At 36.9% G+C, this 26668-nt stretch overlaps 1 protein-coding gene across 18 annotated transcripts; it reads left to right on the top strand.

Moving 5' to 3' along the window:
- On the top strand, positions 1–26274 carry sytl2a (synaptotagmin-like 2a). 18 transcript variants are annotated; one of them, XM_042009075.1, is made up of 18 exons: positions 1–102; positions 1393–1575; positions 2103–2257; positions 2711–2831; positions 6258–6327; positions 6418–6514; positions 10201–10340; positions 10452–10713; positions 13416–15164; positions 16382–16452; positions 16634–16732; positions 17576–17745; positions 21184–21286; positions 21840–22001; positions 22078–22174; positions 22271–22376; positions 24043–24248; positions 25485–26274. In XM_042009075.1, exons 2-18 carry the CDS (start codon positions 1475–1477, stop codon positions 25631–25633), a joined length of 3858 nt encoding a protein of 1285 aa, XP_041865009.1. In that variant the 5' UTR covers positions 1–102; positions 1393–1474; the 3' UTR covers positions 25634–26274. The 18 variants fall into 18 exon arrangements, with proteins under 18 accessions (XP_041865009.1, XP_041865008.1, XP_041865007.1 ...); XM_042009074.1 differs by adding an exon at positions 15622–15723 and having other exon boundaries at positions 10201–10713; positions 13416–15044; positions 16385–16452; XM_042009073.1 differs by adding an exon at positions 15622–15723 and having other exon boundaries at positions 10201–10713; positions 13416–15044.
- The last annotated feature ends 394 nt before the right edge of the window (positions 26275–26668 follow it).

Genomic DNA, 26668 nt, shown 5'->3' with positions numbered 1-26668 from the left:
TGTAGCTTCTCTCTGTTCTCCCTTGTGCAGCTCCTCCTACCTGCATCAGCTCCATACTCATTTGTAGTTTAGTCTTCATTCAGTAAGGAGCCGCAGAGCGAGGTGAGCCAACAGCCTTCTTACCTTACACTCATCTTTTCAGTACATGAGCTACTGCTCTTTCTCCTGTATGTTAGGATGTTGCTGTGATTCTCTTAAAACTGACAATTGTAATAAATTCAAGTGAATGCAGTTTATCACATAGCTGGTGAATGTGGCCGGGGAGAGGGAAGTTTGGGTTTCCCTGCTTAGGCAGCTGCCCCCGCAACCCGACTCCTTATAAGAAAGTGGATGGATGGATGGGTGGATGGCAGTTTATCACACTTGAATTTAAAATGTTTGAGAGTAATTATTTAATTAGAAATGTGTGTCACTGTCTGCTAATTATATAAACTACAGCTCTTTTTATGTGACAGTTAGACTTCAATTAAAAGAACACCTGGAATTGTTGCTTTTAACAAAAAGCCGCTGAAGCTGATGGACGTAAGCTGGCTTCAGTGGCTTTTAAACATTACATTTTTAGATTACTGCTTCTTTTCAATGATTCATTTAATTCCATTTTGATAAACAAATGAAGTTGAATGCTATCTTTTTGTCATGTAAATTAGCATGACAGGTAAACCCACATTGAAAAAAGCTTCTTACAAATCACTTTGCAACCTTATAGAAGAAAAAGAGGTGATTACAACTTTCCTTTGATGTGTGGACTGTAAAGTTGTTACTTGCAGACATTCCTGAGAAAGATTTAGTTTTCTCTTCGAGTGAAAACAGCGGCTCTGCAGAAGATTAAAATATTTTAACGTATTACTGACTAAAGTTCACATACTTAGAGTATTTTTTTTTTATTTCATTTTATTTATTTGGATTTTTTTGGTTGTTGTTTTTACAGCCCTTTTTTAAAAAAAAATTTTTACAGCTCTTTTTCTTGCATGAATGGCCATCTCTTCCAAAAAGATATTCAGTTTTTTTGTGTTTAACTTTATTGATGAAGATTGAAGACAAAGGTGGAAGGAAAGTAAGAAAGATTTGAGAGTTTTCAGTGAGAACAGTTTGGGAATTACATGTCAAGGCAGAGGAGTTTTTAACTAAACTTTTCTGGTTAACACGTGTCTGTGCACGTTTTTTTTTTTTTTTACCTGCCTTCTCATAAAGACAAAACAACTGTGTCACATTTCATGAGGGGGAATTCATAAAAAAATTGGCCTGTATCCCAAAAACATTAGAGATTCTTTCTTTCTCTGATTTTCTGTAAACACTGAAAAGAGAATAAACAAAGATGTGGAAAACATGGAAAACTACCAAGACTCCTGAATGAAAAGGAAATGTCTCCATGTAATTTTCCGTCTTGCACAGGGGATTCACTGGGAAGGGGCGATCATGTTGAGCCAATAGGCTGAAAGCAGCGTGGAAGGTGGAGCGTGGGACAGCAGTGACCATGATCGACCTGAGTTTCCTGACAGATGAGGAGCAGGAGGCCATCCTGACTGTTTTAAGAAGAGATGCTGAGCTGAAGAAGACTGAAGAGCAGCGGGTTCTGTGAGTCCCTCAAGCTGCTTCACTCATTTCAGCCGATCATTCAAATTTATATGCCCCAGGTTAGACTTTTAATTTTCATTTTACTTAACCAAGACACGGCTTGTTAAAATTAAATTAAATTTTTCAAAAGTTTCCCGGCAAAGACAGGCAGCAGCACAGCTTAAAAGTTGCAAACAGGCAATCAGCATCATACAAACCTGTCTCTACGTTCTCCAGCATTCTCTTAAAACAGGGGTGTCAAACTTATTACATACAGCACAATCTGATCTCAAGTTGGCCGGACCAGTAAAATAACAGCATAATAATAATAATAATAATAATAATAATAATAATAATAATAATAATAATAATAATAATGGATTCTTGGTAAGGCTGGGATATGATGTGTTAACCATCCAGCTATTGTTAATTATCCATAAAATTGAAGCCCCGGCTTCTACTCAGCTTTATAGCACTCACTCTAAATATGCAGCGATGAAGTAGACATTGAAGATGCTCTGATTTTCTTTGGCGCTCTTTGCTCTCAGGAACCTGCAGAAGAGCGTGGCAGATAAAAGCCAGCTGAAATACCTGAGTGGAGAATGGTTCTACGAGACCAAGCAGCTTCGCCATCAAGATCGCATCCATGGCTCCGACATCATCAGGGCCGCCATGAAACACACGCTCAAACCGCTAACTATAAGTAAGTCTGGTGCATCCCGCGTAGCTTCTTTTTCTTCTGTGAACAGTGCAACATGAAATACACATTGTGTGTGTGCATGAAAAACATTTCTTGAAGACTTTGTAATCATGACAGATTTGATGTAGGCTTAGCCTGGGTGTAGAACCATCTGCTTTAACTTCATCTTTGTTGGTTGAAATATACCATTTTCTTCCAGCTGCTGCAGTCTGTTCCAACAAAACAGAATCTTGTAAATACCTTTTTGTCAGGTTATTTAATTCCATAATGAAATTTAACCAATAGCAATCTCTGCAAAATAGTCATATAAAAGTACATTTTCCCCTATTTATGTGGAGATTTCTTTATTCAGTGTGTTGATCTGTGACAGAGCTTAACAGATGATTCTGGTGTAATGAAAACAGTCAGCGTGTTGATGCACTTTCTTTAACACCAGCTGTGTGTTGTGTGCTGCAGTGGAGATCGCTCACATATTACCTGAGAGGTCCAGTTTTATGAGCAGTGAAAATAAAGAAGTGTTTGTCCCACCTGAGCTCCGCGGACTCCTTCAGGAACCCAACGTGCAGCTACGTGATGGGTGAGTATCATCCCCGGTTTGTGGGGAGAGAAATTTGGCGTCAGTCTTGTGATGTGTGTGAATCAATAACAGATAAAAGCTAGCATACACACAGAAAACATTTAATTTATTAGACAAGCTGTTTCAGGTTTGGTCTTTTATGATATATCATTTTACAGATTGTTCTCATACTTTAACAAGTTCTGACCTGCTGTGAACGTCGCTGTGTAAATGATGATATCCAGCTGCTACTGAGGGAAAAGAAAACATTGACTTACTACGCTTTTAACAACATTATTACCTGCAACAGAAAGTAGATGATTATTTAATGAAAAAGCTCCATAAAATCCACTTCTCACAACTTTCCCAGCAGCAAACAGCTGTCCCAGTAAGGCTAGTTGATGGATTTTGCAGAGCTACAGACAGAAGTATAGAAAAACTAAATAATATTCATATTTATGCAAGTCTGGAGTCATTCATCAACATTTAATCTTATAAGATAGGTTTTATCAACTGTTCAGACTTTCTGAAGATCTTTAAAGTTTTTCTTTGGACATCGGCTGCTTTTTTGGTCCCGTCCTCATGACACAAGAACTGGACTGAAAATCAGTGGCAAGAGGTCTGGTGGTGCGACGGATGCTTCCCAGAACCTGGACCTCAACATTACTGAAGCAGTGTTTGAGCCACGATCCCGAAGATAAGATGTATAGGTTTTCTCGACCCCCCATTATGGACGACTTAGTGATTAATTATGTCATGTATCAAATGGTTCATCTTGCAGCCATCTAAATGTGAAGCAGGAAAACTGTAAGAATTTTCATAAAAACGGAGGATAAAGTGGTTTTTGCTGGTTCACAGCTTTGACAAGTCAGGGTTCAGGCTGCGTTAAAGAAAAAAACTGCTCAAATGTTCTTTTTTTTTTTTTTTTTAAATATGTAAAGAAATGATGGGTGGCATTAGAGTTTCACATAAGTCTATAGAAGGGGTTCAGTTTTTAGCAAGGTTGTGTCAGGTTTTAGTTTTGGACACAAAAATCCCACATGTATATTATTTTATTTGCACATCTAAAACTAAAATAGACATTCCTGGTTATGGTCTGTACATTTTACTCTGTGACAGATCCTAACACAAGATTTAATCACGACTGGTTATGGCCTCCATTTGGAGTTTATTAACAGTGGAATATTATCCCTCTTTAAAAGCAGAATAATAAATAATTTGGAATGCAAAATATATTTTATATTTAGTGGAATTTAAGCTTTTGTTAGTAAGGTTGAAGTTTGCATCTTGCTGTTTAAAATAAACAAATTGCTTCAGAAAGTAGTATTTTCACATAGAAATGATAGAAAAATCTTCACAGCATGCTTCACCAGCGGAGCAGGTTATTTTAGTGTACTTGCTTGTGAGTGCGTTTAATTGCTTGTGTGTGAGTGCACATGGTAAAGAGATATTTTGACCCCGTAGTTCTTTATAATCTTCTTACATGTATCACATGTTCATGTTTTCCTCTGCTTCTGAGGGATGAATTTAAGCCCCTTTCAGACAGACACACTGCTTTCCAATAATCTGCTGTAAACTGAACATGTTTAAATCAGCATTGTGATGCTTTATCATCATATTTCGGCAACAGAAACATGATTAAATCAGACCCAGTCGTGGTTATACTTATGTAGCATACTGGATAAATGTGGCGTATGATAAGCTGTTTATCTTCATCATTAGATAACAGCAAAGCTTTTCTACTTCTTGGTTTCACCTGTTAAGCAATAATTTCAATCATTTGCATTTTTAAAAATAAAATGATCTCATTAATTTAGAAAAACAGGTTTTTCTTTTTCTTTTCCTTTCTTTTCCCCAGGTGTATGCATGTGAGGTGACTTTATTTATCAAACCTGAATTCTGTTTTCAGCTTCTCACAGAGGCATTTTTTAGATTAGATTAGATTAGATTGGACTATATCAATCTCACAGTAGAGAAATTCACTCGTTACAGCAGCTCTTATTACAGAATAAAGTGCAGAAAGCAGACAGAATAAGAAGGTGCAATATACATTATTTACAAGAAAAGAAGTCTAAGAAAAGCAAAAAATATGTAGCATTATAAATATAATATATGAAATGAAATATATACATATATACATATATATATAATTGACAGTGCAAGAAAAACCTTTTAAGCAAACTGACTAATTTCCTTCTCTAAAAAGTAAAAAGTTAAAAATTCACAAAGTATTTCTTATATTTATAAAACTTAACAACAAGTGTGTTTCCAAACTTGCACACAAAGATTTCACTGGGTTCTCTGGATAATTTAAGGATGATTTTATATTTATGTATAGAGTTACACATGCAAAATGTCCTTGTCATTTAAGTCCTGCTATTTAAAGAGCATGCTTAAGTAACTTTAGGTTTACAGTTTTCTCTTTACACAGTAACAATTAAAATATTTCTTATATCTCATCTTGATAATGTAATACAATCAAATATTTATGTCAAAGAAGGATGAAAATTTCAGGATTTACTAAAAGGTAAAAAGTCAGCAGGATTAATTTAAAGCTGTGAAGCTGCTTCCTTCTAAACACAGAAGGAACAATATGTGATGAATATCAGCATCAGGTGAACAGACAGAAAGCAGGATTAGAGTCTTACAGCTTCTAGATGGTGAGGAGTGAGAAATATTCACAATATGCACAATAACTTCCATCCATGCACCTTTAGTGCTTCATTATCCAGCCTATAAATTCTCTAACTTTGTATTCTTAGTTAGACTGTTTAGCTTAACACCTCTGCACCCTCCGCTACCAGGAGTTAAGGGGTTAACATCCAGTTTTACAGGTGTAACATCATGTCTGTAAATGTAACTATGAACAGCTCATTTCTATGACCACCAGTTAAGACAACAAACAATTAAAAGACCAGGTACACAGTTCAAACAAAATATGTAAACAGATATTATGTCTCCCCGTGTCCACCAGACGGCATGAACACGGACAATTCCTCTACTGAAAACTCACATCTCACAGATTCTGACTGTTTCTCTTTGTGCACTGGAAACACTTTCCAGTCCAAAATCACAATTTTCTGCCCAGTTGCATGGGCTTGATTGGATAAAAAGAAGCGTTGGTTCTTTTTCTTCATTCTTAAGTGTCAGACAGAAAACATCTTTTCATTTTGATAAACCATATCATACATCATACGTAGCAGGACCAGACATGGAGGAAGAGGCCTTAGAAGCGCCCTCTGGCTCGGGGGTCCAAGCACTGGACTGCAAGTCTCTGCATGTGGTTTCTTTGTGTGTTCAGAGCCAGTGAGCAAGAAAAACAAAAAAACAAAAAAAAGAAAGTCTGCCATAGTGGACATTATGCATGACAGGGTTCGAATAAAAATGTATTTAGCAAAAAAAAAAAAAAAAATTGTTAAAACAATGTTTGTTTTTATTTTTAAACAGGTGTCAGATCTTCAGTCCTCATGAAACGGTCCAAGAAACTCCAAAAGCAGATGTTCGATCACCCACAAAGGTAGGATCCTGTCTGGCTGAAAGAAAACCAGTTAGATAGTTGATGTCTGTTGTAGGTGATGTGTGTATCAGTGTCTCTTTTTTGCTGAAGCAGAGAAAAAACCCATTCAACAGTGAGCTTGTTTGTGAAGAAAAGGACGGTCAGTCATTGGTCAGAGCTGCAGATCAAGCCCAGAGACAAAATGAAAGTGAGTTATTTATGAAGATCACACTTTAAATATAAAAGTATCTGTTTATTATCTAATGATGTATTATATGCTGTTTTAACTGAGTGGACTTGATGGACAAATTGGGAAGGCAGTATCAATGCAAACCAATGTAAGTCATCTCCAGGTGTTTGGGTCTGCTGCACTTCAGCTGTGTCTGAATTTTTGCATGAACATTTGGGAGGTAAAGGCTTGTCTTGGCTTGTCATTTCCAATGTTTCTATCCCCCGACTGCATTCCTCTTATTTTCCTGGAATACCAGTAAAGCAATTCCAGCAACAGATAAAGAGATAATGTGACAAAATACACTCCCCTGGTGGGGAGTTTTTTTTACATACGGGCATGCAGGGCCGGACTGGGACACAAACTTAGGCCGGGAGTCATATACTCACTCAGGCCACCCCTACTTATTTACTGCATGCATATCCTCACACTCGCACAGGTGTGCATACACACACATATTAAAACTACAAACCTCTAGTCCAGTGTTTTCTGGACCTCTTCAAAAGGTTCAATACAACAACCAAACCAAGACTCCTGTATTAATGATGCCATTTGTTGTGATCAACAACACAATTATATCATTTTGTCAGCAAATCATTTAGATGCCAGTTTCCTGCAGTAAAAGAAGAAGTGGTCAACAGAAACTTCACCTCATGTGATTTATGTAACATTAGAACATGAATAAAATCAACTCAATTTAAAAATAAGAAACAGTCCAGCGTTAAGAGGGGTTCCCAAACTTTAGCATGCAGCAACCCACCTGTGGAAGTGTTTTTGGGCCAGAAGGACCCACTAAATATTTCATGCAGTAAAATAAGCCATGACGTTACCATGGAAACAAAAATACATTCACATACACACACTCCATGTGGAAAACCTCAGACACCAACATTTAACCGACAAGCATAAAACACTGAAATCACATCATTTACAACCAGATAAACACGCTGACACACTGATTAAGTTAAAGAGTTCCATTATTAGCATTTAGCCTGGACTAATAAAATGTTCCTCATGGGCACAGTTCACAGCTGTTTCTGAGCTGGACAGATGTGGACAGATGTGGACCTCTGTACAGATCAAGTAGCCAAAGTATCAAAATATCCACGTGTCACTTTAACACAGCACATTGTAACTGATATGTTATCTATGATACCAGGAAATCCCATACAGGACCAACTTTATATCCAAGGTTGGAACAACCAGTAGCTTTTATGTTTCAGCCAACAATACTGTAACAAACCACAGCAACAAGAGAATGAAGTAGTGCTCATTATGTGATGTTTGTTGTCTCACCTGTATCATGCATTTATTACCCAGTCTGCTGCTGCCACCTGCAGTTGCTGAGGATGGGGAAAATATCTAAATGTTCCCTCATCCTGAAGTGTTTTTTTTTTCTTATATTATTTTTAATAAGGCCTCTATCTGCTCTCTGTTTCATTTTGTCCGGGTCTATTTGCTCCATGTTCATCGTCCTTTCAGCTGTTCTGCCTCACTGCTCTTTGCTCATGTTGAATAATCTTAAAAAAAATCTGGAATGGGCTACCGACCATGAGCATTAGCTTATTAATGACAACTCATTTAGTCTGTGGGTGGATGCCAGTACCAGATAGACCAATCAGCTGCACCGATGTAGAGCATCATCACATTTTATGTCCATTTTATTTTTATTTTTCATTGTTTTTTACAAGCAGGTCATTCAGGCCACTTGAGGCCCAGGTCACCGGGATTGTCCTGCTCTTCCTGTGGGCCAGTCTGGGTCTCCTGGTGTAAAAACATTTAAAGCTCCCAAAAATCAGACGTGTTAACTGAATATAAGACTGAGCAAAATACGGTTAAATCAGAGTTTTACAGATTAAATCAGGAAGTGATCTGCTGGCTGAAGTCAGCCAATATTTCCACGTTTTCTTCTTCTTCTTAAGAAATGAACCAGTGAGTCGGCACCAGTTTCTCACAGGCTGTCAAAGGGAAGGGAAACCTGAGGTTGGCAGGCTTGCAAAAGAATTACCCAGAAATACCAAATTCCACAGCCTTAATCTCTACTGCATGACTCGTGGCCCCCTGGAAATTATTCACAGGATCTAAATGGGAGGAATCATACAATAAGAAGAAAACAGCCAACACAATAATGACATTAAAGACAAAGCCTAGCTGACCAAATATTTACTTGTGCCAGTAACAGGGATATGCTTATGAGCATAATGTTTATGATTATCGGATATTGTCTTGAAAGCTCAATAAGAGATTTCGTTTTACTTTATTTGGTGCAAGAGATCATGTGTAATAGTCTCATTCATGAGTAAGACACATTCATAATGAAAATGGTTGCTGTGTAGTTTTATATAATAAGGTGTATTTTAGATGCCCAGAGATAATTTACAGAAGCTGTTCAGAGAACATTTTATTAATGTAAATTAGAGCTGTCACAATATCTGATTTAGGCTATATTGTTATTGTGGCCAAAAGCATTCACAATAACATATTATCATGAAATCGATGAAAAAATGCTGTCAAATAAATTTTTTGTTTGTTTCACAACAATTTTATCATGATAGTGATAAAAAGAAAATGCTATAAAATTAATTAATCTTTAATTGTTTTACAACATCATCTTAATTTGAGTTTCAAACAACAATTTTGACAAAAAATTGACAAAAAAAATGTAACAATTTTGTATTATAAATAAAAACAGTTATATTATTATATATTTGTGATATAAATAAAAAAAAAATGTCATCCGATTAATCGATATTTGGGTTTTTCCACAATGAAATATTATCACAATACCAATGGAAAAAAAATGACCATCAGAATCATGAGTCTTTGAGGGTTTTTAACCTCCATATTTTAGCAAGTTAATTACAAGTTAATACATATTTTATTAGCCAAAATCAAATATTTTCATGTGTACATTATCAATATGATATTGATATTTCATTATTTTAATATTAAAGTTACTGTTGGTTAATATGAATGATGTTCCACAGCTGGGTGGGGTCTGCTGCTAATGTTCAGTGGTTTTGGCTGTTTCTCTTATTTCTGATGGACTCTTGTGTTTGGGTTTTTTTTTTTCTTTTTCTTTGGTGTTTGAGTAAACTTTACTTTAAAACACTGGCCTGCTATATATATATATACATATATATATATATATATATATATAAATATATGTGTGTATGTGTGTGTGTATATATATATATATATATATATATATGTGTATATATATATATATATATATATATATATGTATGTATACATGTACATATATATATATATATATATATGTCTAATTTCATTATTATTTCTTTCATATTTGGCCTTATTTAGACTGATGTAACAAGGAAATGCAGTTTACATGCCTCTGTTATATTTAGACTAAGATCCTAATCTGTTCAATATTGAAATATTTCTCTTCTTGTGAACATAGCCAGTGTTAAGGCTAGATTTTCTCAAGATTGGGATAAGTTTAACTTCGTGTACAATATGATAGTTTTGTGTAGGGTGTAGTGGTTACCAGCCTAGTGACTGTACATTTCAAGAGACCCAAAAATGAACCTTAGAAGTTGTGAGATGGATCGTGTTAGAGGCAGATTGTTGGATTTTAGTGGAAAGGCTGGTTGAATGTATGACCAGTTAAGCTGATCTATATTTGTCTTGGTTTCTTTCAGGGACTGCATCATCACCTGACAGCAGCACCACTGCTAAACAAAATGCTAATAAGAACATACTCTCCCAGGATGCGTCGGTTCCAGGTCCAGTGCCTGGAAACAGAGACGTCAGCATTAGTTCTCAGGATGTTTTTGCTGAGGTAGATGGGTCACATGTTAGACAGACTATTTCTGCTGACCTACCAGCCATCATCAAGAACAAGTTAGCCTCCAGCTCCACACGGTCTCTGCTTTTTGACCTGGTCTCACAGAGTCCAACGGAGACTTGGATGGCTCGGAAGCAGGAAAACTTCAGCTTGGCCAGTTGGATTTCTGTGGAGCAGCAGGATGGGAAGCAGCTCAGAGAGCAACGCAAACCATCGGCTACTGACCTTGAAAGCATCAGCAGTGCCAGTGATGACACACAAACACCTTTTATCCAACAGAGTCGAGTGGATTCAAAGGAAGAACTGACCTGCAAAACTGAGGCAAACTTCCAAGATCATGAAGCTGGAAGACTCCAGGTCACTGATGGTAAGAATTTATCTGTAACTACTGAGTCAACTTAGCAGCCAATCAGAAAGTCAAAATAACAACCCCTCACACCATCTACACGTTTACAGGACTGTACAGAAGTCTGAAATCACTACTTTTTTCTTTACATATAGTCAGGAAACTGGTGCAGTGATTTATGGAACATAAATGGAAACACAGAATACTGTTAAAAGTGAGTTTTTATTTCTAACAAGCTTTAAAATAAATATTTGGTTTGAGCAGCTTTTTTCTTTAACTCAGTTTCAATCATCTTAAACAAGATTTCTTGTAATTTCTTTAAGCAGTCTTCATTAATAGTTCTCCAGACTTCTTGAAGAACTTTCCAAAGCTCTTCTTTGGATGTTTCTACATTTTTTTTTTCTGTTCTTTGTCCAGATGATCCCACACCGCTTCAACAATGTTGAAGTCCAGGCTCTGGGGCGGAGCCACCCCTCTGTCAGACCTGTTGTCTCTGATTTTCAGTCCAGTTCTGTGTCATCTAGCATACCTCAGGCTTTTCTTCCTGTTTCCATTCCTTAAGAATGGCTAGTTGACAGCTACGTTTCCTTGGAGACCATTTCTGATGAGGCTTTAGCCAACAGTAAATGGATAAGCTGCAGGTCCAAATGCATCTTGCATCTCTAAGGCTTTGTTAGATTTATTCCCATTTCTTTGGGACATCACTTTCAGATCCTGTTCATCTGCTTTGGATAGTTTGTTTTTCCTCCTCTTGTCCAGTTTCCTCAGAGGTTTTGAGGACACATTGCACACCATCTGAGATATGCCAGGTTTTCAGCTAGTAGCTGTTTGGGAATCATCTTGTTGCTGAAAAAATCCTATTTACTGTCAAACTGTTTTATCTTTGCTATTTTTTTGCAATGCAACAAAAAAGTGAATAAATAGCAAACTGCTTTAAAATACATTATTTGCTTATTTGTTTGTAATATGTCAACAAAACACTGGTTTAACCCTTGAGTTAGAAGCCTTTCATAGGTCATAGGTCATTGTTAGGTGTCTTCATAGTTTTATTTCACATTCCCCTGAAAATCACAATCCTCTGAAAATCTAATCCTCAAAAATAAAATCTGGGCTAAAAATTACTGTAAAAGCAGCCAGTGTCCAAAGAAACACTTTGGATGACCTTCAGAAAGTCTGAAAAACTATTGCTCAAAACCACTTTGGATTACCGGGAAATCTGGCAGCTTGGAAAGAAGTTTTGAAGAAATGGGAAGTGGCTCAAGACCTTGCACGGTTCCATAGATTTCAGACAGCTGATCTTACATGTGCACATTCTGTTACAGACGTCCAGGCTTTGTACTTTGTACTTTGTACTCATATTGAGGGCTTGAATTACACAGGAGCTTTTAGTGGAGCCTTCGGGTATGAACCGTGATGTGCATTCGCATATATATTAGTGCACGTAGCACAGTCAAAAATATGGTTCCTACAAAAAAAAATAAACAACAACAACAACAAAAAAACTGCTTTGACTGTATGCAGCTTGTTTAATCAGAAACAGGGACGGAAAGTTCTTTTAACAACCACAAAGAAAGCAAATAAAGTGTTTTTTTGTATGGAGGCTCACAGTCCACTGTGCTGGATCACATTTGGAGGATTTAATTAATTAAATTAAATAAGTAAATAAACCACAAAGCTGACAAATGAATGCTATTCTTTTCAAGACACATCAGGAACTTTTTTGAAAAATTAAATATAACCTGAAAGTGGACTACTTTTAGGGCTCCCCCTCAAAATATCTACTGAATGTCTTTATGGGAGCTTCTATGCCTTTCAGGGGAGCCAAGCTCCCCTTAGCTCCCCCTGTAATTCGAACCCTGCTATTATTGTTGTTCTGACAAACCTTATTTTTGATTGAAAGGAAGTGTCACCTTCAAAGTATGAGTGCAGCTGTAATAATTTTCACATTGTCACCTCACACAAGAAGGTTTCTGGTTTAAATCTCAGATGAAACCTTTAACACAAGCGTGGGTTTTCTTCAGCTTCCTCCTGCAGCCCAAAAACATGCACATTAGAGTAACTGCAGTTAATACTGTTAAAGGAGAAAACAGTACTTGCCCAGAAAAATTTCTGTGACTGGGTGCAATCAGTCAATGCAAAAAATTATTAATAAAATTGTTTTTATCTTCATTTTAACAATGTTCAGTGGGATTTTGCTTTGCAGTAACCCTGCAGAACTACAACACTATGTATTCATCTAAAAGTTATGAACCAAAAGAACCTTACATATAATGACACTGTGATCCATTTCACGTTGTAGATGTCTCTAAGCCAAGGGTGTCAAACTCCAGTCCTTGAGGGCTGCTTTCCACCTTTCACACCTGACTTAAATGAATGAGACATTGTGCAGAACTTGACAACAAGATGTTGGAGTCCTTTGATTAGAATTAGGAAGCAGGAAAATACCTAAAACCTGGACTGGAGTTTGGCACCTTTGCTCTAAGCCAGGGGTCTCCAACTCCAGTCCTCATGAGCTACTGTCCTGCAGGTTTTAGATATCTCCTACTACAACACACCTCTGCACAAGCCTTTTAATGACCCAGTGATTTGAGTCAGGTGTGTTGCATCAGGGTAAAATCCAAAACCTGCAGGACGGTAGCTCACAAGGACCAGAGTTGGAGATCCCTGCTCTAAGCAATGTCATTCAGAGCCACTAATCCCAGCATCCTGTTCTGTTTTTGCAGTGAAACGATCAGGAAAGCCTGATGAACTGAAAACAGAGTATGAAGAGGACTTCCATTCCCATGCCAAAGCCAAAAACCAGCCATCACGACCTAGCATTTATTCTTCTGAAGCAAACTCCTATGTCAAGCCGTCACCTAACTGCAGCTCAAAAAGTTCATCTCATGCTCCTCCACCAAATTATAAACAAAAACTACTTGGATTTTTAAAAAGAGAGAAAGACAGAGATTCCCAAGTGATGAGTCTGCAGAAAAAAGAGCAAAAGATATCAAAGCAGGAAGGCTCCAGGTTTGCTCCAGATTTGAGTGTGGACACACCTGCCACTACCAAACAAGATACTAAATCAGCTCAAATCAAAGAGGTTAAATCTGTACAGCTGACTGTCCTGCAAAACACCCCTTTTAAAGAAATGCTCTCCTCATTAGAAGCAGATGGTCAGCAGGAAGGATTGGTAAGCCAAGAAACTCAATTATCAAAAACATCCACCAGAGAGGAGCTACAGCATGAAGACACTGCGAAGAAAGAAAAAGAAACTTATCGAGCTCTCCAGACTAAATCTGATGTAACCGAAGAGGACAGTGCAGACAAATCCCAACAAAATAATTTCTCACAGCAGCCTGGTTACAAAATGTTTGTCGATTTATCAAAAGAGGATGGCACATATCGAGCAAACCCTGTCCTTATCTATGACGAGACAGACGAATCTTTAGCAGGTTCAGTAACAGATTTACACAATTCTGAGCTACACGAGGAAAGCATCATCTGTTTTGTACTTCCTGAATCTTTAAACACCCAAAAGCAGGAGCAGCATAACCCAGTTTCAGTCCTCAGAGACTCCACTTTCACATCTCAAAGGGATGGGCTAGCTGAGGCAAAGAAATGGACACTACCCAAAGTAGACACTGCAAGTCACCAAGAAGTTTCCATTCAGTCTAACCGGAGAATATCCTCAGACAATAATGAGAAATCTTTTGCAGAAACACTAATAAATCAACACAAAACCAAGCCACTCACCCTTAAATCACCAAAAACGACAACCAAGGTTACCGTTCATCCAAACAGGTCAGATTCGAGGAGCGTTGGTTGTAGCATAGATGCACAATCGCCATATCACCATGACCTTATCAAAATCGATACCAACTCTCAAGAAAGGTCCCTCAGTCCCAGTAAATCTCCTAAATCAAAAGACAAAGATGACAAAGTTAGATGGAGTCCATCTAAGACCTACCATCCAAAGGTCCTGCCACGAGAATCGTCAAGTACTAGCTCATCAAAGCTGGAGGGGTCTCCTTTGAAAACATTTCCAATAGAAATCAACCCCAAAACTAAAGTCAGTGAAGAACAACAAGAGGATCTGACACCATCATCAAGACAGAAGAAGAGTCCTTCACATGCAGCAAAGCCAGCAGTGCTAACAGAAACAAACACCTCTCCGACTCGACCTCCAGCAGGGACATGTTCACCACAATCCAAACATCATCCACACCTCCACAGATCTTTGATCCCCCAGGACCATCAACACTATCTGGGTCCACAGGAAAAGGCCCACAAGCCTCCTTTTTACCAGGACAAAGCTGCTGTTGGAGAAAGTGATGCCGTCCACAGACCCCAAAGAACCATTAGAAACCAGAGTAAGAGCCCCAGTGAGAGGAGTCCTCAAGAACTCACCTCTTTAAATGTGCAAAACAATGAGGAAAACTCCAGACAAGAAACAACCAGGGCTTGGTCTCTACCCCGGCCTAATTCAGACAGTGAGAGTTCACATTCTGTCTCTACCGAATCACAGAGACGCTAATCTAAATAAATCATAACTAATTAACACATTAACATAACAGTGAGTCTGATGTGAAGAATTCTCTCACATCTGCTTTTCTAATTCCCCAATAATTTTATTGTCTCTTCTAGTGCATACATATAAACAAAATGATCATTTGGATTTAAACAGTTTTTAATCCAGTTACAATCAACTCAATAATTTCTTTCCATTTTTAATGGACTTTTTCAACTGATGCCCTTTCTGTTGTGTGTATGAATCAGTTTAAAATCACTGAAAAGAAGCTGCTAATAACAAATGCTAATATAAAAGCTAGTTATCATTAACAGTATTCCTCTTAAATGATCAATATAAAATTAAAAACCATTAAGTATTTAGTTTTAACTGTGATTATATGACCTGGAAATATTAAAATAAATTATTTTATGTGGTAGGTTTTGGTGAAAGTTCTAGTCCCATCATATCTACTCTGAAACGATTAGCTTCGATGAGCATATCTTCATCCAAAAGTCTGGAAAATCTCACTTCACAAACAGGTAACAGAAAAAAAAAAAAAAAAAATGTTTTATTATATTAGAACAACAGTTTGTTAACCAAAAATCAGCTTCTAAAAGTCTATTGGTGTCCTGATTTATTGTTAGTGATAATAACTGTGATGTTGAAAAATGGAAAAACTGATGTATCAATATTCAAATTGAAATATCGTTAATGAAATATCTTTATTACTGAAAACATCTGATTTTTTTATTTTTTTTCTATTTTGAATGTAACTGAAATGCCGACAAAAGAGACAAAAGCTCAAAAAAACAAAGAATCACTAAAGCAATTCATATTAAACCTTGTTTATATCAGTATTGTGAAAATTCTAAATACTTTTTGCCTCAATAATCAATAAAATCAGATATCAGAGCAGTCTTATATACTGTGCAAACCTATAAAACCAAAAATGAATTAATATTATCTTTGATGTTGAGAATACCTCTTGTCAATGCTCAGTTTCCACTGAGATGTGAGAACCTAAAATTACACTATAAAAATGTTATTTTTGTTTGAGTTATGGTTAACAACAAAAAGCGTAATCTCTTATCAACCTCTGCAGGTTGTCTGAGCAGAGATTTAATCTTGAAATTGTTAACGTACTGCATGTTACGAGACGAAATGTCATGCTTCTCTAACTTTATGTACTTGTACCAGCAGCCTCTACCATCACCAACCTAAAACCAATGAAGCCTAGTCTTTCCGTGCCTCTTCTTCAGCAGAATGAGGTAAATCACTGCTTTATTTCCACCCGAGTTACAGAGTTATCATACAAATATTGTGTTTTCATTCAGCCACAGATGCTTTTTCATAACTGCTGATTGTTGGCTGATTGTTTTTTTTTTTGTTGTTGTTTTTTGTTTTTTTTTAAGCTGTTATTCATGTTTTTCTTTTGTTTGTTGATATCAGACAGACAGCACTTTTGAGACCAACTTGGGACATAAGAGAAACAACAGCAGCTCTATGTCCAACATGACTCTCTCCTCAGGAATGGCCTCCATGTCTTCTGTATGTACTTACACCTCAGCAGATTGTGCAAAGTCATGATAGGTCTGAGGGTTGGATGTCGAACACATGAAGGCTCAGTATGGAAGCCCATTCCCACCACTTGCATATTAGAAATATCAATAAAGTATCACATAACTACAAAATAAAAAGTCATAATTATGAGTTTTAAAGTTGTAATTATGAGATAAAAATAATAATTATGAGATCAATGTAATAATTATGAGATACAAAATCAATTAAGATTCGGTCGTAATTATGAGATAAAAAGTCATAATTATAAGACTCAATCATATTCGATAAATCTCAAGATTGAAAAAAATCATAATTTTATCTCATAACTAAATCTCATAACAATGACTTTCTATCTCATAGTTATGACTTTTTATCCTATAATACTAACTTTGAATGTCATCATTGTGACTTAGTCTCATAATGCTGCATACCAAAACTGAGTGAGGCATCAACTCACCAGGATATTCAGCAAGAATGGTATTTGAACTAGATAAATGCGGCCGAGCTGTTTCAAGGAAAAGCAAGATAATTGTAACTATAAGGGTTGAATTCCTGGCAGGCAACATGCTTGGGGGTCATACCCAAAGGAAATCAGCCATTACGAACTATCTACAAAGAGTAAGAGAAGTCCTGAAGAGTTAGCTGCCAGTTATTAGATCCCTATTAGTATGATGGCCTGACCAAAGGAGGACATGAAAGCTCTTCTTTACCCCAAACACCCTGAGAATAGTTTGCCTCATTTGTCTCATTGTTAGATTCAATCAAACTTTGATGCACAGCAGTAAATAAGAAGAATCCACCGTTTTGTGTGTGTGTGTAATGAATGAGCAGATCAGCAGCAGTGTAAGCAGCCTCCACCCTCCAGACTGTGGAGACGTTGACATCCAGGGAAGCATCCAGTTTGCTGTGAACTACATCCAGAAGCTTGGAGAGTTTCATATCTTTGTGGTGCTCGTCAGGGGTTTGGCTGTGGCCGACACCAAGAAGAACCGTTCAGACCCGTAAGCGCTTGTTAGAAACTCTAAAAGGTCAAAAGGGTTTGTTTTGTTGTTTCTTTTTTAAGGTATAAAAATAAAACTTACAAGCAAAAGCAAAAGCTGAGATGTGTTATATATGTGTTACTGTCTATTGTCAACCAAAAAATGGAAAAGGTTGTGAGGGTATGGAAAACATAAAAACAAAAAAAAAAAAAAAAAAAAAAAAAACAACCAAACAAACAAACAAACAAACAAAAAAAGTCCTGAAGTGATTCTTACATTAAGTTTTACTTCATTAGTAGGGTAGGGCAATTGAAAGCTGATACTAATATGTAAAGAAAAACATTTCTTATGTTACTTCAAACAGGTGATTGTAATCTAGATTTAATACAAAAGCAGCATCTATGAAAGACTGACTCTCAGATGGTCAAAGATGGGCAGAGGATCGCTAGTTTGACAGCTGATCCGGAAGAAAAACAATGTTCCTCAGTGAAAGACTGGAAGAGATTTTGCATTCTACCTGTATAGTGCAGAATATCATTCAACCAGGCATGCAATCTGGAACAATTTCAGTGACTGAAGGACAAAGGACAAAGTCTAAGTGGGAACCTTTGTCAAGCTCTACTGTTTGAAATGTTTGCTGTTTTTACTGTGCAGAAAAGAAGTTGCATGTTAAACTTGTCCAGAGGCAGCTCAGAGGTGGGTGGGACGGACCAGTAGGTGGAAAATAGATTGCAGTCAGACCAATCAGTAATTCCAAATCTTTGCGATGATCATTTAAACTTTTTGTGATGAGCAGCATTAATGCAGCAGATATTCAAGAACATTTGTTGCCTTCAAGGCCACATTTTTTTCCCGGGATGTGTGTGCATTTTTCAGCATGACAATGCAAAACCACCTTCTCCACACATTACAGCAACATGGCTGAGAAAGAGGAGGGTATCTGACGACAATGCCATACTGCTGCACACCTCAAGACATTAAACAGAATGGGACAAAATAAAACTTTAAATTCTTCCTCATCTGGTATCATTTTGTAAAAATTGATTCATAAAATCATCATAAATTTACAAAAATGTTCAACTAAAATAATAAAAAGGTGGATTATCTCATATTTACAGTCTGCAAAGAAATGCAAATAAAAATGAAAAATTTTCTTTTTGAATGAATGAATTCTGTATTTGTTTAACTTTTTGAATTAGGATCTTGATGAATTTCAACCTCATCACAGCAGTGAAACAGCTCTGGTCAAAGTGTTAAATGACAAACTGATCCTGGTTCTGCTGGATCTCAGTGCTGCCTTTGATCCTGTAGATCAGAGAATCCTGTTGCACAGGAGTGGAAAACTGGGTTGGGCTTTCTGGAGCGATCCTTAACTGGACAGTTCGCACTTAGCAGGTTGGAGTTATTTTATGATTGGCAGCTATGATTTTGATTGAGTGGCTTTGACTTGTGGAGTCCCCCAGGGGTCAGTTCTTGGAACCTTTTCCTTTGGGTTAAATAGTACAGAACTTTATCAGTTATGACAGTTATTTGGACAATACAACTTTATTTATACCATGGTCTGAGTGAATACTCAATTCTGATTGGCTGGAGGGTGTCCATTAAAAAGTGATAATGGACACCTATAAAAGAAGTTCAGGCAAAAAAGCCTTATTGCTGTAAATTATTGCGCTGACTAAATGGTAGTTGGTAACCGTGGCAACAGAAACTCAGACGCCGGGCTGCAGATGCGCCAGATCAGAGCAGCCTGCAGGCTTATGGAACATGTAGGAAACTATCTGTGGACTTTGAGTGTTTGAAACAAAATTTCGCATCATCCTCTGGACACACACAAGCTGTAAAAGCTGAACCCGCCCTCTGAAATGTTTGTGTCACCATTCTGCGGCCAACCCAGCTGCAGGTTCTGTGTTAGAGCCGGTTACCTTGGCAACGCATCGCAACGAAATAGTCCACTTAGCCACTTCTTGTGAAAAACTTATGATTTTACCGGTAAAAAACAACATTAATGCATAATTAATTTATTTAATGTTTTTTTCTTTCTTAATGGACCATGGTATAAGCGGGATAATGCCCTCTGAGGGGGCCATTATCATAAATTAATGGATGACGCGGAGGTGTGAACCATCCTTCGCATCGGACGGTTCACACCTCCGCGTCGTCCATTAATTTATGATAATGGCCACCTCGGAGGGCATTATCCCTTATGTAACAGGCTCATTGTGTCATTTATCTGGAGCAAAACTGGACAGAGAATTTTCTATATTTAAATGTATACAAAACTTAGATTATGCTCTTTAGAAGTGAAAAGAAGAGGCTCAGCATTGGTAAATAAATTGAGCTCTATAAATCTCTGACCAACTTTGTAACCTTGCAGTGTTAATCCTTTGGACACCAGGGTATTTGAAGTTTTTAAGACATACTGTCAATGAAAAAAGAAAAGTTGAATAAAAACCAGAATTTATGATGGCAATAAAAGTAATCATCTACTTTTATATTGTAGCATCACAGGTTGGCCGCTGTATTAAACAGTCCCCACGGACTGCCATAAACAACCATGTTTATGGGGGTCCGCAGGGCGAGCATGGCCGACTGCCGATGAGCCCAGCTGATTGCTGACTGCCGATTTACATGTCTGCCATGTAGTGATGGAAAGCAACTTGGCACCTAAAGGGTTAATAAAATTAGATTTGACATCAAAGCTGGAAATAAGGAAGCTTTTTACCAACTCAGAAAAATCAAGAGAATTAAAAGTTTAGTCTCCCAGAAAGACCAAAAGCAACTCATCAACGTGTTTATCTCCAGTTGGCTGGATTACTGTAATGGTCTTTTAACAGGACTAAATAAAAAGAGCATTAAACGTCTGCAGCTCATCCAGATGTTGCTGCTGGAGTTTTAACAAGGACTAAGAGATCTGAACACATCACACCAGTTTGAACATCTTTACACTGGTTTCCAGTCAGTCACAGAATAGATTTTAAAACCCTTCTGGTGGTCTACAAATCCCAGAATCCATCTGAGATATGTTTAGAGAATATAAACCTAGCAGAGATTCAAGGACTCAGGTCACCTAGTCCAGACCAGAGTCCAGACCAGAGTCCCGACCAAACATGGAGTGGAGATTAAACTTTCTTCAAATGTTGACACTTTTGAACCCAGGTTAATAACATTTCTTTTCTCATGAGCTTATCTATGAAATCTGCTCTGTATCTGTTACCTTATCTAGACTGTTGCTTGCTTTTAATAATTTGAATTTAGTTATTTTATATGATTTTTGCACACCCTTTTAAATGATGTCTTCATAGGATTTTGCTTCTCTTTAATTTCTTTTATGTACTTTTTAATTGTTCTTCTACAGCCTGCTGTAATGCTTTGAATAAACGTATCTTTTTTCTACACAGTCCGACTCTTTCTGATTCGAGGCTGTGCTCCAATATTAATAACTCATCTGTGTTTTTGTAGGTATGTGAAGTGCTACCTTCTTCCTGACAAAACTAAGCTGGGCAAGAGAAAAACGACAGTTAAAAAGAGGACATTAAACCCAACCTACAACGAAGTCCTCAGGGTGACGATGTTATATTTATTCTTATATTATATTTACTATATTTAACTTGTACTTAAATCTGCTCTGCATTTATATAGTCTTTGTTCCCAGTAGAATAATCTAATAATGTTTTATTCAAATAGCCTTATAGTACAAATTTAAGGTACATTTTGTGTCAGTGTCATCTTACTTTCTTGAGAGGGAAATGCTGTATTTTAATAACACTGTTATCAATAATAACTATTGAATACTAGCTTATTGGTTGGTTATTTGCCAGAAAATGTCTTATGTTTTAGGTGACTTTTTTTTTAAATATGCCGAAAGTGTCAAGATTTTGGATGAGAAATCTGACAGCTTCTCTGTTAATGATATTTTAAACTTGCTAGTAATAAATCTGAAGTTTAGACAACTGGTTATTCAAAGCAAATACAGTAAAAAAAAATCAGGTAAAAATGATGGAAGATTTCTAAATATATAGTTGCAAAGTATGCAGTCAGTGAATACATAACATAACATAAATGAAATCAGTACTTTTATATGATTTAATACATCTGGATTTGTTCTCTTCTCCTAGTTTAAAATCAAACTGGAGGAGCTGAAAACTCAGAAGTTAAACATCTCGGTGTGGCACAATGACACTTTTGGGCGGAACAGCTTCTTGGGCGAGGTGGACCTGGATTTGTTTCAGTGGGACTTCAGCAACACACAGATAAATGAATATACATTAAAAGCCAGGGTAAAAGTGGTAACTGTTTCTTCTCTGTACATGCTGTCTCAGTGATTAGACATTTACTCATGTCGTCACCTTTCAGGTTTCAGAACCAGCCTCAGCACCAGCTCCATCACATATAGTAGAGGAGAGAGGACAGATGAGAGTCGCCCTGAGATTCCTGCTGCAGACGCCCAACAGTGAGTCGATGACCTCTCCTTTTATTCTTTCAATCAATTCCCACACTTTATCGACTTTAGTCAGTGTTACTATTCATGGTCTGACTGCATCCACAGGTAAGGGAGCATCAAGGATGGAGACTGGTGAGGTGCAGATTTGGGTGAAAGATTGCAAGAATCTTCCTCCAGTCGGAGGAATCATCATCAATCCGTTTGTAAAGTGGTAGGAAATCCACCTGAATGGTGATGAGAAAAATGCAAATATGAATGTTAGTGAAAAAAAATCCAATAGTAGTAAAAAATTTAATTGATTATTGCTCAACATTCTTCACCTCTCCACCAAGTTCCCCCAAACTCAACCTGAGGGTTTTGGGTAATATTTTACCCAGAACAATAAATAAGAAAATATACACTCACCGGCCACATTACTTGTGCTGGGTTGGACCTCCTTTTGCCTTCGAAATTCCCTTAATTCTTAATATCATAGACTCAACAAGGTGCAGAGATTTTGCTCCATATTGACATGACAGCATCACACAGTTGCTGCAGGTTTGTCAGCTGCATCAATGATGAGAATCTCCCGTTCCACCACATCCCAAATATGGTCTGTTAGCCATCTGCTGTCATCAGAAGATGGTGCACTGTGGTCATAGAGGTCAGCAACAATATCCAGGTAGTGGGCCAAGAAAATATGAACTGGCTGAATTGTTGGCAGGATGGATCCATGTTTTCATGACGTTTCCACCAAATTCTGATCCTACCATCTAAATGTGGAGCTGAAATGGAGACAATTCTGTCTCTGAATATCATCATCGTCACAAAGGTCATTCCTGATGACATGACCTAGATTTTTCACTTTACCAACATTTAATTCATTTTCTCCCAGGAAAGAAGAGGGGAAAGCTGTCTTCCTGTCCTCTTTTGTCCTCACAGTCATAACAGCATTTTAGTGTTAAACTTTATATCAAATTGCTGATCTGAACGATCTCTGAAGAGCAGCTGCAGACCAGCAGAATAAGGAGACATGACAACTAAGTCATCAGCAAACAAATGATGGGTAACAAACCTCTCTCCCACCACATAGCCAGTTTTACAGTTTCCAAGTCTTTGAGAAAGAGGGTCCATTTACAAGTTAAAGAGCACAGGTGACAGAATGCTGCCTTGTCTCACCCCATTAGTTACCAGAAAGGGTTCAGAAGTTATATTACCCTATCCAACTTGCATTGTTTGGTGTGTGTACCAAAAATGAAAAGCCCGAATATGATCCAGAGGAACCCCTCATAGATGTAATTTTACAAACAGTTTGTCATTATTGATGTGGTCAAAGGCTTTGGAAGCACCTAAGAAGCACATAAACATAGAATTCTGTCCTCTGTACTTACTTACAGCCTCTTTTAGAGCATAAAGACACGTCTGTGCCATGTTCACTTTTAAACCAAACTTTTCATCAGTGGTGTAAATAAATTCCTTAAATTTATCTAGAATAATCATTTCTAGAACTTTAGACAATACACTGGATAAAGCAATGGGTGCATAGTTTTTGAAACTGGATATTTTCCCTGTTTTATCTTTAATTACAGGAACCAGCAGGACAGTCAACAGACTAAGCAAGAAATATTACCACTCTCTGACTAGCATACTTTAAATGTTCGGCTGTGATCTGATCAGGGCCACATGATTTATTTAGAGCCAATTTTCATTTTGTGATGGGAAACAACACCAATACTTATGTTTTCACTTTTTACACAATTCATAGTTAATAGTGAAAGTCATGCAATTTAAAGCTGCTGCCAGTTATGAGTAATTTTACTGGCATCACAACCTGTATTTATGTCCACATCCGTGGTTGTATCAGATATTTCTAACTGAACTCTTCTCTCCTGCTGCAGCACCGTACTTCCTGATATGAGCTTTAAGAGCCGACAGAAGACCCGGGTGGTGAAGAGGACAGCCAGCCCCATGTTCAACCACATCATGGTGTATGATGGCTTCCGGTCAGAGGACCTCAAAGAGGCCTGCGTGGAAATCACAGTGTGGGATCACGACCGACTGAAGAACCAGTATGTGGGGGGTCTGAGACTTGGGCTGGGGACAGGTGAGATTTCATTCTGTTTAATCTTTATTCTGACAATCTGAGGGCTTTATGTATATGTTTATTAAAATAGTTTCTTCCTGTGAATGTGTGATATTCATTTAAATAGAATCAATTTAGTTTTGAACACAGTCACAGATGTTACAGCTTCACACTCAAATACTCTGATATGGTTGTAGAAGATTTTCTGTCTCAGTAAACTTTCTAAATGTCATTATTTTACTGTCTGACTTTAATATAATGGCAAGAAAGCTACTACAAAACATAGAATCCAGGAGTCAATCTAGTTCAGCTTTTCTGACAATAAACTGATTATTTTACCCCCTAATGTAAGTACTGGGACAAATCCAGGCTGTACAGTCTGAAATACTTATTTCATCACTCTTAATAAGAGAAGGCACAAAAACACAGACTAACACACCGATACAGTTTAAGACCACTGAGAAAGGAGACAGAAATAAAAAAAGATTTTTTTGCATGAAGAAAACAAAACAACAAAACTCCCCAAAAAACAACCTGCGTATTTACACAGTTAACATACATTTAGCAAGAAAAATTAAACTAAAACTAGTAATATCTTTCTGTTATCTTCATTTATTCTGTATGTTGACGTCCCTTTGAACACTCACCTTTACAACAGATACATAAACTGTAGCTGTAGCCTTGTAGCATGAAACAGCTCCAAGTCAAAGCAAAGTTCTGTACTGTCAAAATCTCAAAGTATATTTTCTGACAGTATTTTACAGAGCTGTTGTAGCTTTTCAAATGACAACCCTCCATTTGGTTTGTATTAGTTCTTATCCATTGATAACAGTGGTTACAGGCTAGCATTTAGCACAACTAGCACAAGCATTAAGCTAGGAAGGCAAAAAACAAAGATAAAAAACAGACTCATTGTAGAAAACTTGACAACAGAACATAAAACTCCATCTTAGCTTACTCTTCCAAAAAAAAAAAAAAAAGATCAGGTAACAGATGAACTGTTGAATAAATAAACAGATCAATCTGAAAAAGTAGAGACAAATAAACAACAGATAAACAATTAAATAAATAATAAGGAATCATTTAGTTAAATCTATTTTCAGTAATATATTTCTGGCTTTATTATTTGTTTGTAAATGTGGCATTTTGGTCTTCCATACCTCTGTCTTTATTACCAACTTTAAATAAAGTCTTTGGTTTTCTTTTAGATGCACATGTATCACAATAATCAAATATTTTCTCTAATGTTCTGTGCAGGGAAGAGTTATGGCGTGGATGTGTTTTGGATGGATTCAACAAGAAATGAAACAGATTTATGGCAAAGGATGTTACAGTCTGACGGTGAATGGGTGGAGGATGTTTTACCTCTGAGGATGATAGTAACGGCAAAGAGCATGTCTAAGTGATGCTGAGTGGGAACGAGAAACGTAAGAATGGATCATACTGCGAACCATGAATGGAAGCAGACGCTCGACAAAGAATTAATTTGGATTTGCATAACTAATTATTATTCCATGATGAATGTATGAGTTACTTTAATTACTTTATTTTAAACTTCATGTAAAATTGGTCATCTTAACTTTTGAGACAACATTTAAGAAAGTATTTAAGAGAAATGCAGAAAAACAATCTGCATGATGAATTTAGAAAAATAATTGAATGTAAAAAGATTTCATGTGAAGACTAAACTTCTGTACACTGTAAAATTACTGTATGATATCATTGTATGATTACTACAGTTTTGATTTGTTGGTAAAATGCTGCTTTACTTCATCTCAGAAAAGACTAAATTGATGCATTTTGAGCTTTAAGTGTTTGTCATGAAGTAAATCTTAGAGTTGTGTAATGTTGAACATTTCCATCAACTGTCTAGGAGCAAACTGCCAGTAATAAGAAAACAAAAAAACTTAGTTGAAGCTGTAGATCATAAAATGATTTTGGCAGAGCTCTAAAATCTTTATATTATTGTTGACAGAACTGTTACTATAGCAACAAGATGGTATAAATGTGAAGATTGGTTCAGATTAATAAACCTTTAAACACATCATATGCTGTGTGGGTTTCTTTAAAAGATAATGACTAACATAGAATTCAAGACAGGATTTCACACACACACACACACATTTTTTTATTTAGGTTGTAGTTATGTTTGACGTTATGCTGTCGAATGTTTTTCTTTTTGTTGTCTGTCATTTAATGTTGAATGTCTGTGCTGCGTGATGGGAGACGAATTTCCCCTTTAGGGGATGACTAAAACAAATTCAATCTAATCTAATTTAATCTAATCTATAGACCTTTGTGGGCAAGTCAGTGTGTCCAAAATGTTTTTAAGAAGAAAGAGAAGTTATTATATCCTAACTGAGTACAGTAAAACAAAAGTTCACTCTATCAACTTTTATATATGCAACCAATTTTTAAAAAAATTTAAAAATGTAGGCCTA

The sequence above is a fragment of the Melanotaenia boesemani genome, chromosome 15 (genome assembly GCF_017639745.1).
Source record: "Melanotaenia boesemani isolate fMelBoe1 chromosome 15, fMelBoe1.pri, whole genome shotgun sequence".
NCBI classification, from domain to species: domain Eukaryota; kingdom Metazoa; phylum Chordata; class Actinopteri; order Atheriniformes; family Melanotaeniidae; genus Melanotaenia; species Melanotaenia boesemani.
This window is presented reverse-complemented; position numbering and strand designations above follow the sequence as displayed.

What these genes read in the sequence shown, in the direction of transcription:
- sytl2a (XM_042009070.1), top strand. Translation starts at nt 1,475, where the DNA reads ATGATCGACCTGAGTTTCCTGACAGATGAGGAGCAGGAGGCCATCCTG. An exon ending in ACTGAAGAGCAGCGGGTTCT is followed by an intron (nt 1,576 to 2,102) that starts GTGAGTCCCTCA and finishes CTTTGCTCTCAG; the next exon opens with GAACCTGCAGAAGAGCGTGG. An exon ending in CCTGCTGCAGACGCCCAACA is followed by an intron (nt 22,175 to 22,270) that starts GTGAGTCGATGA and finishes CTGCATCCACAG; the next exon opens with GTAAGGGAGCATCAAGGATG.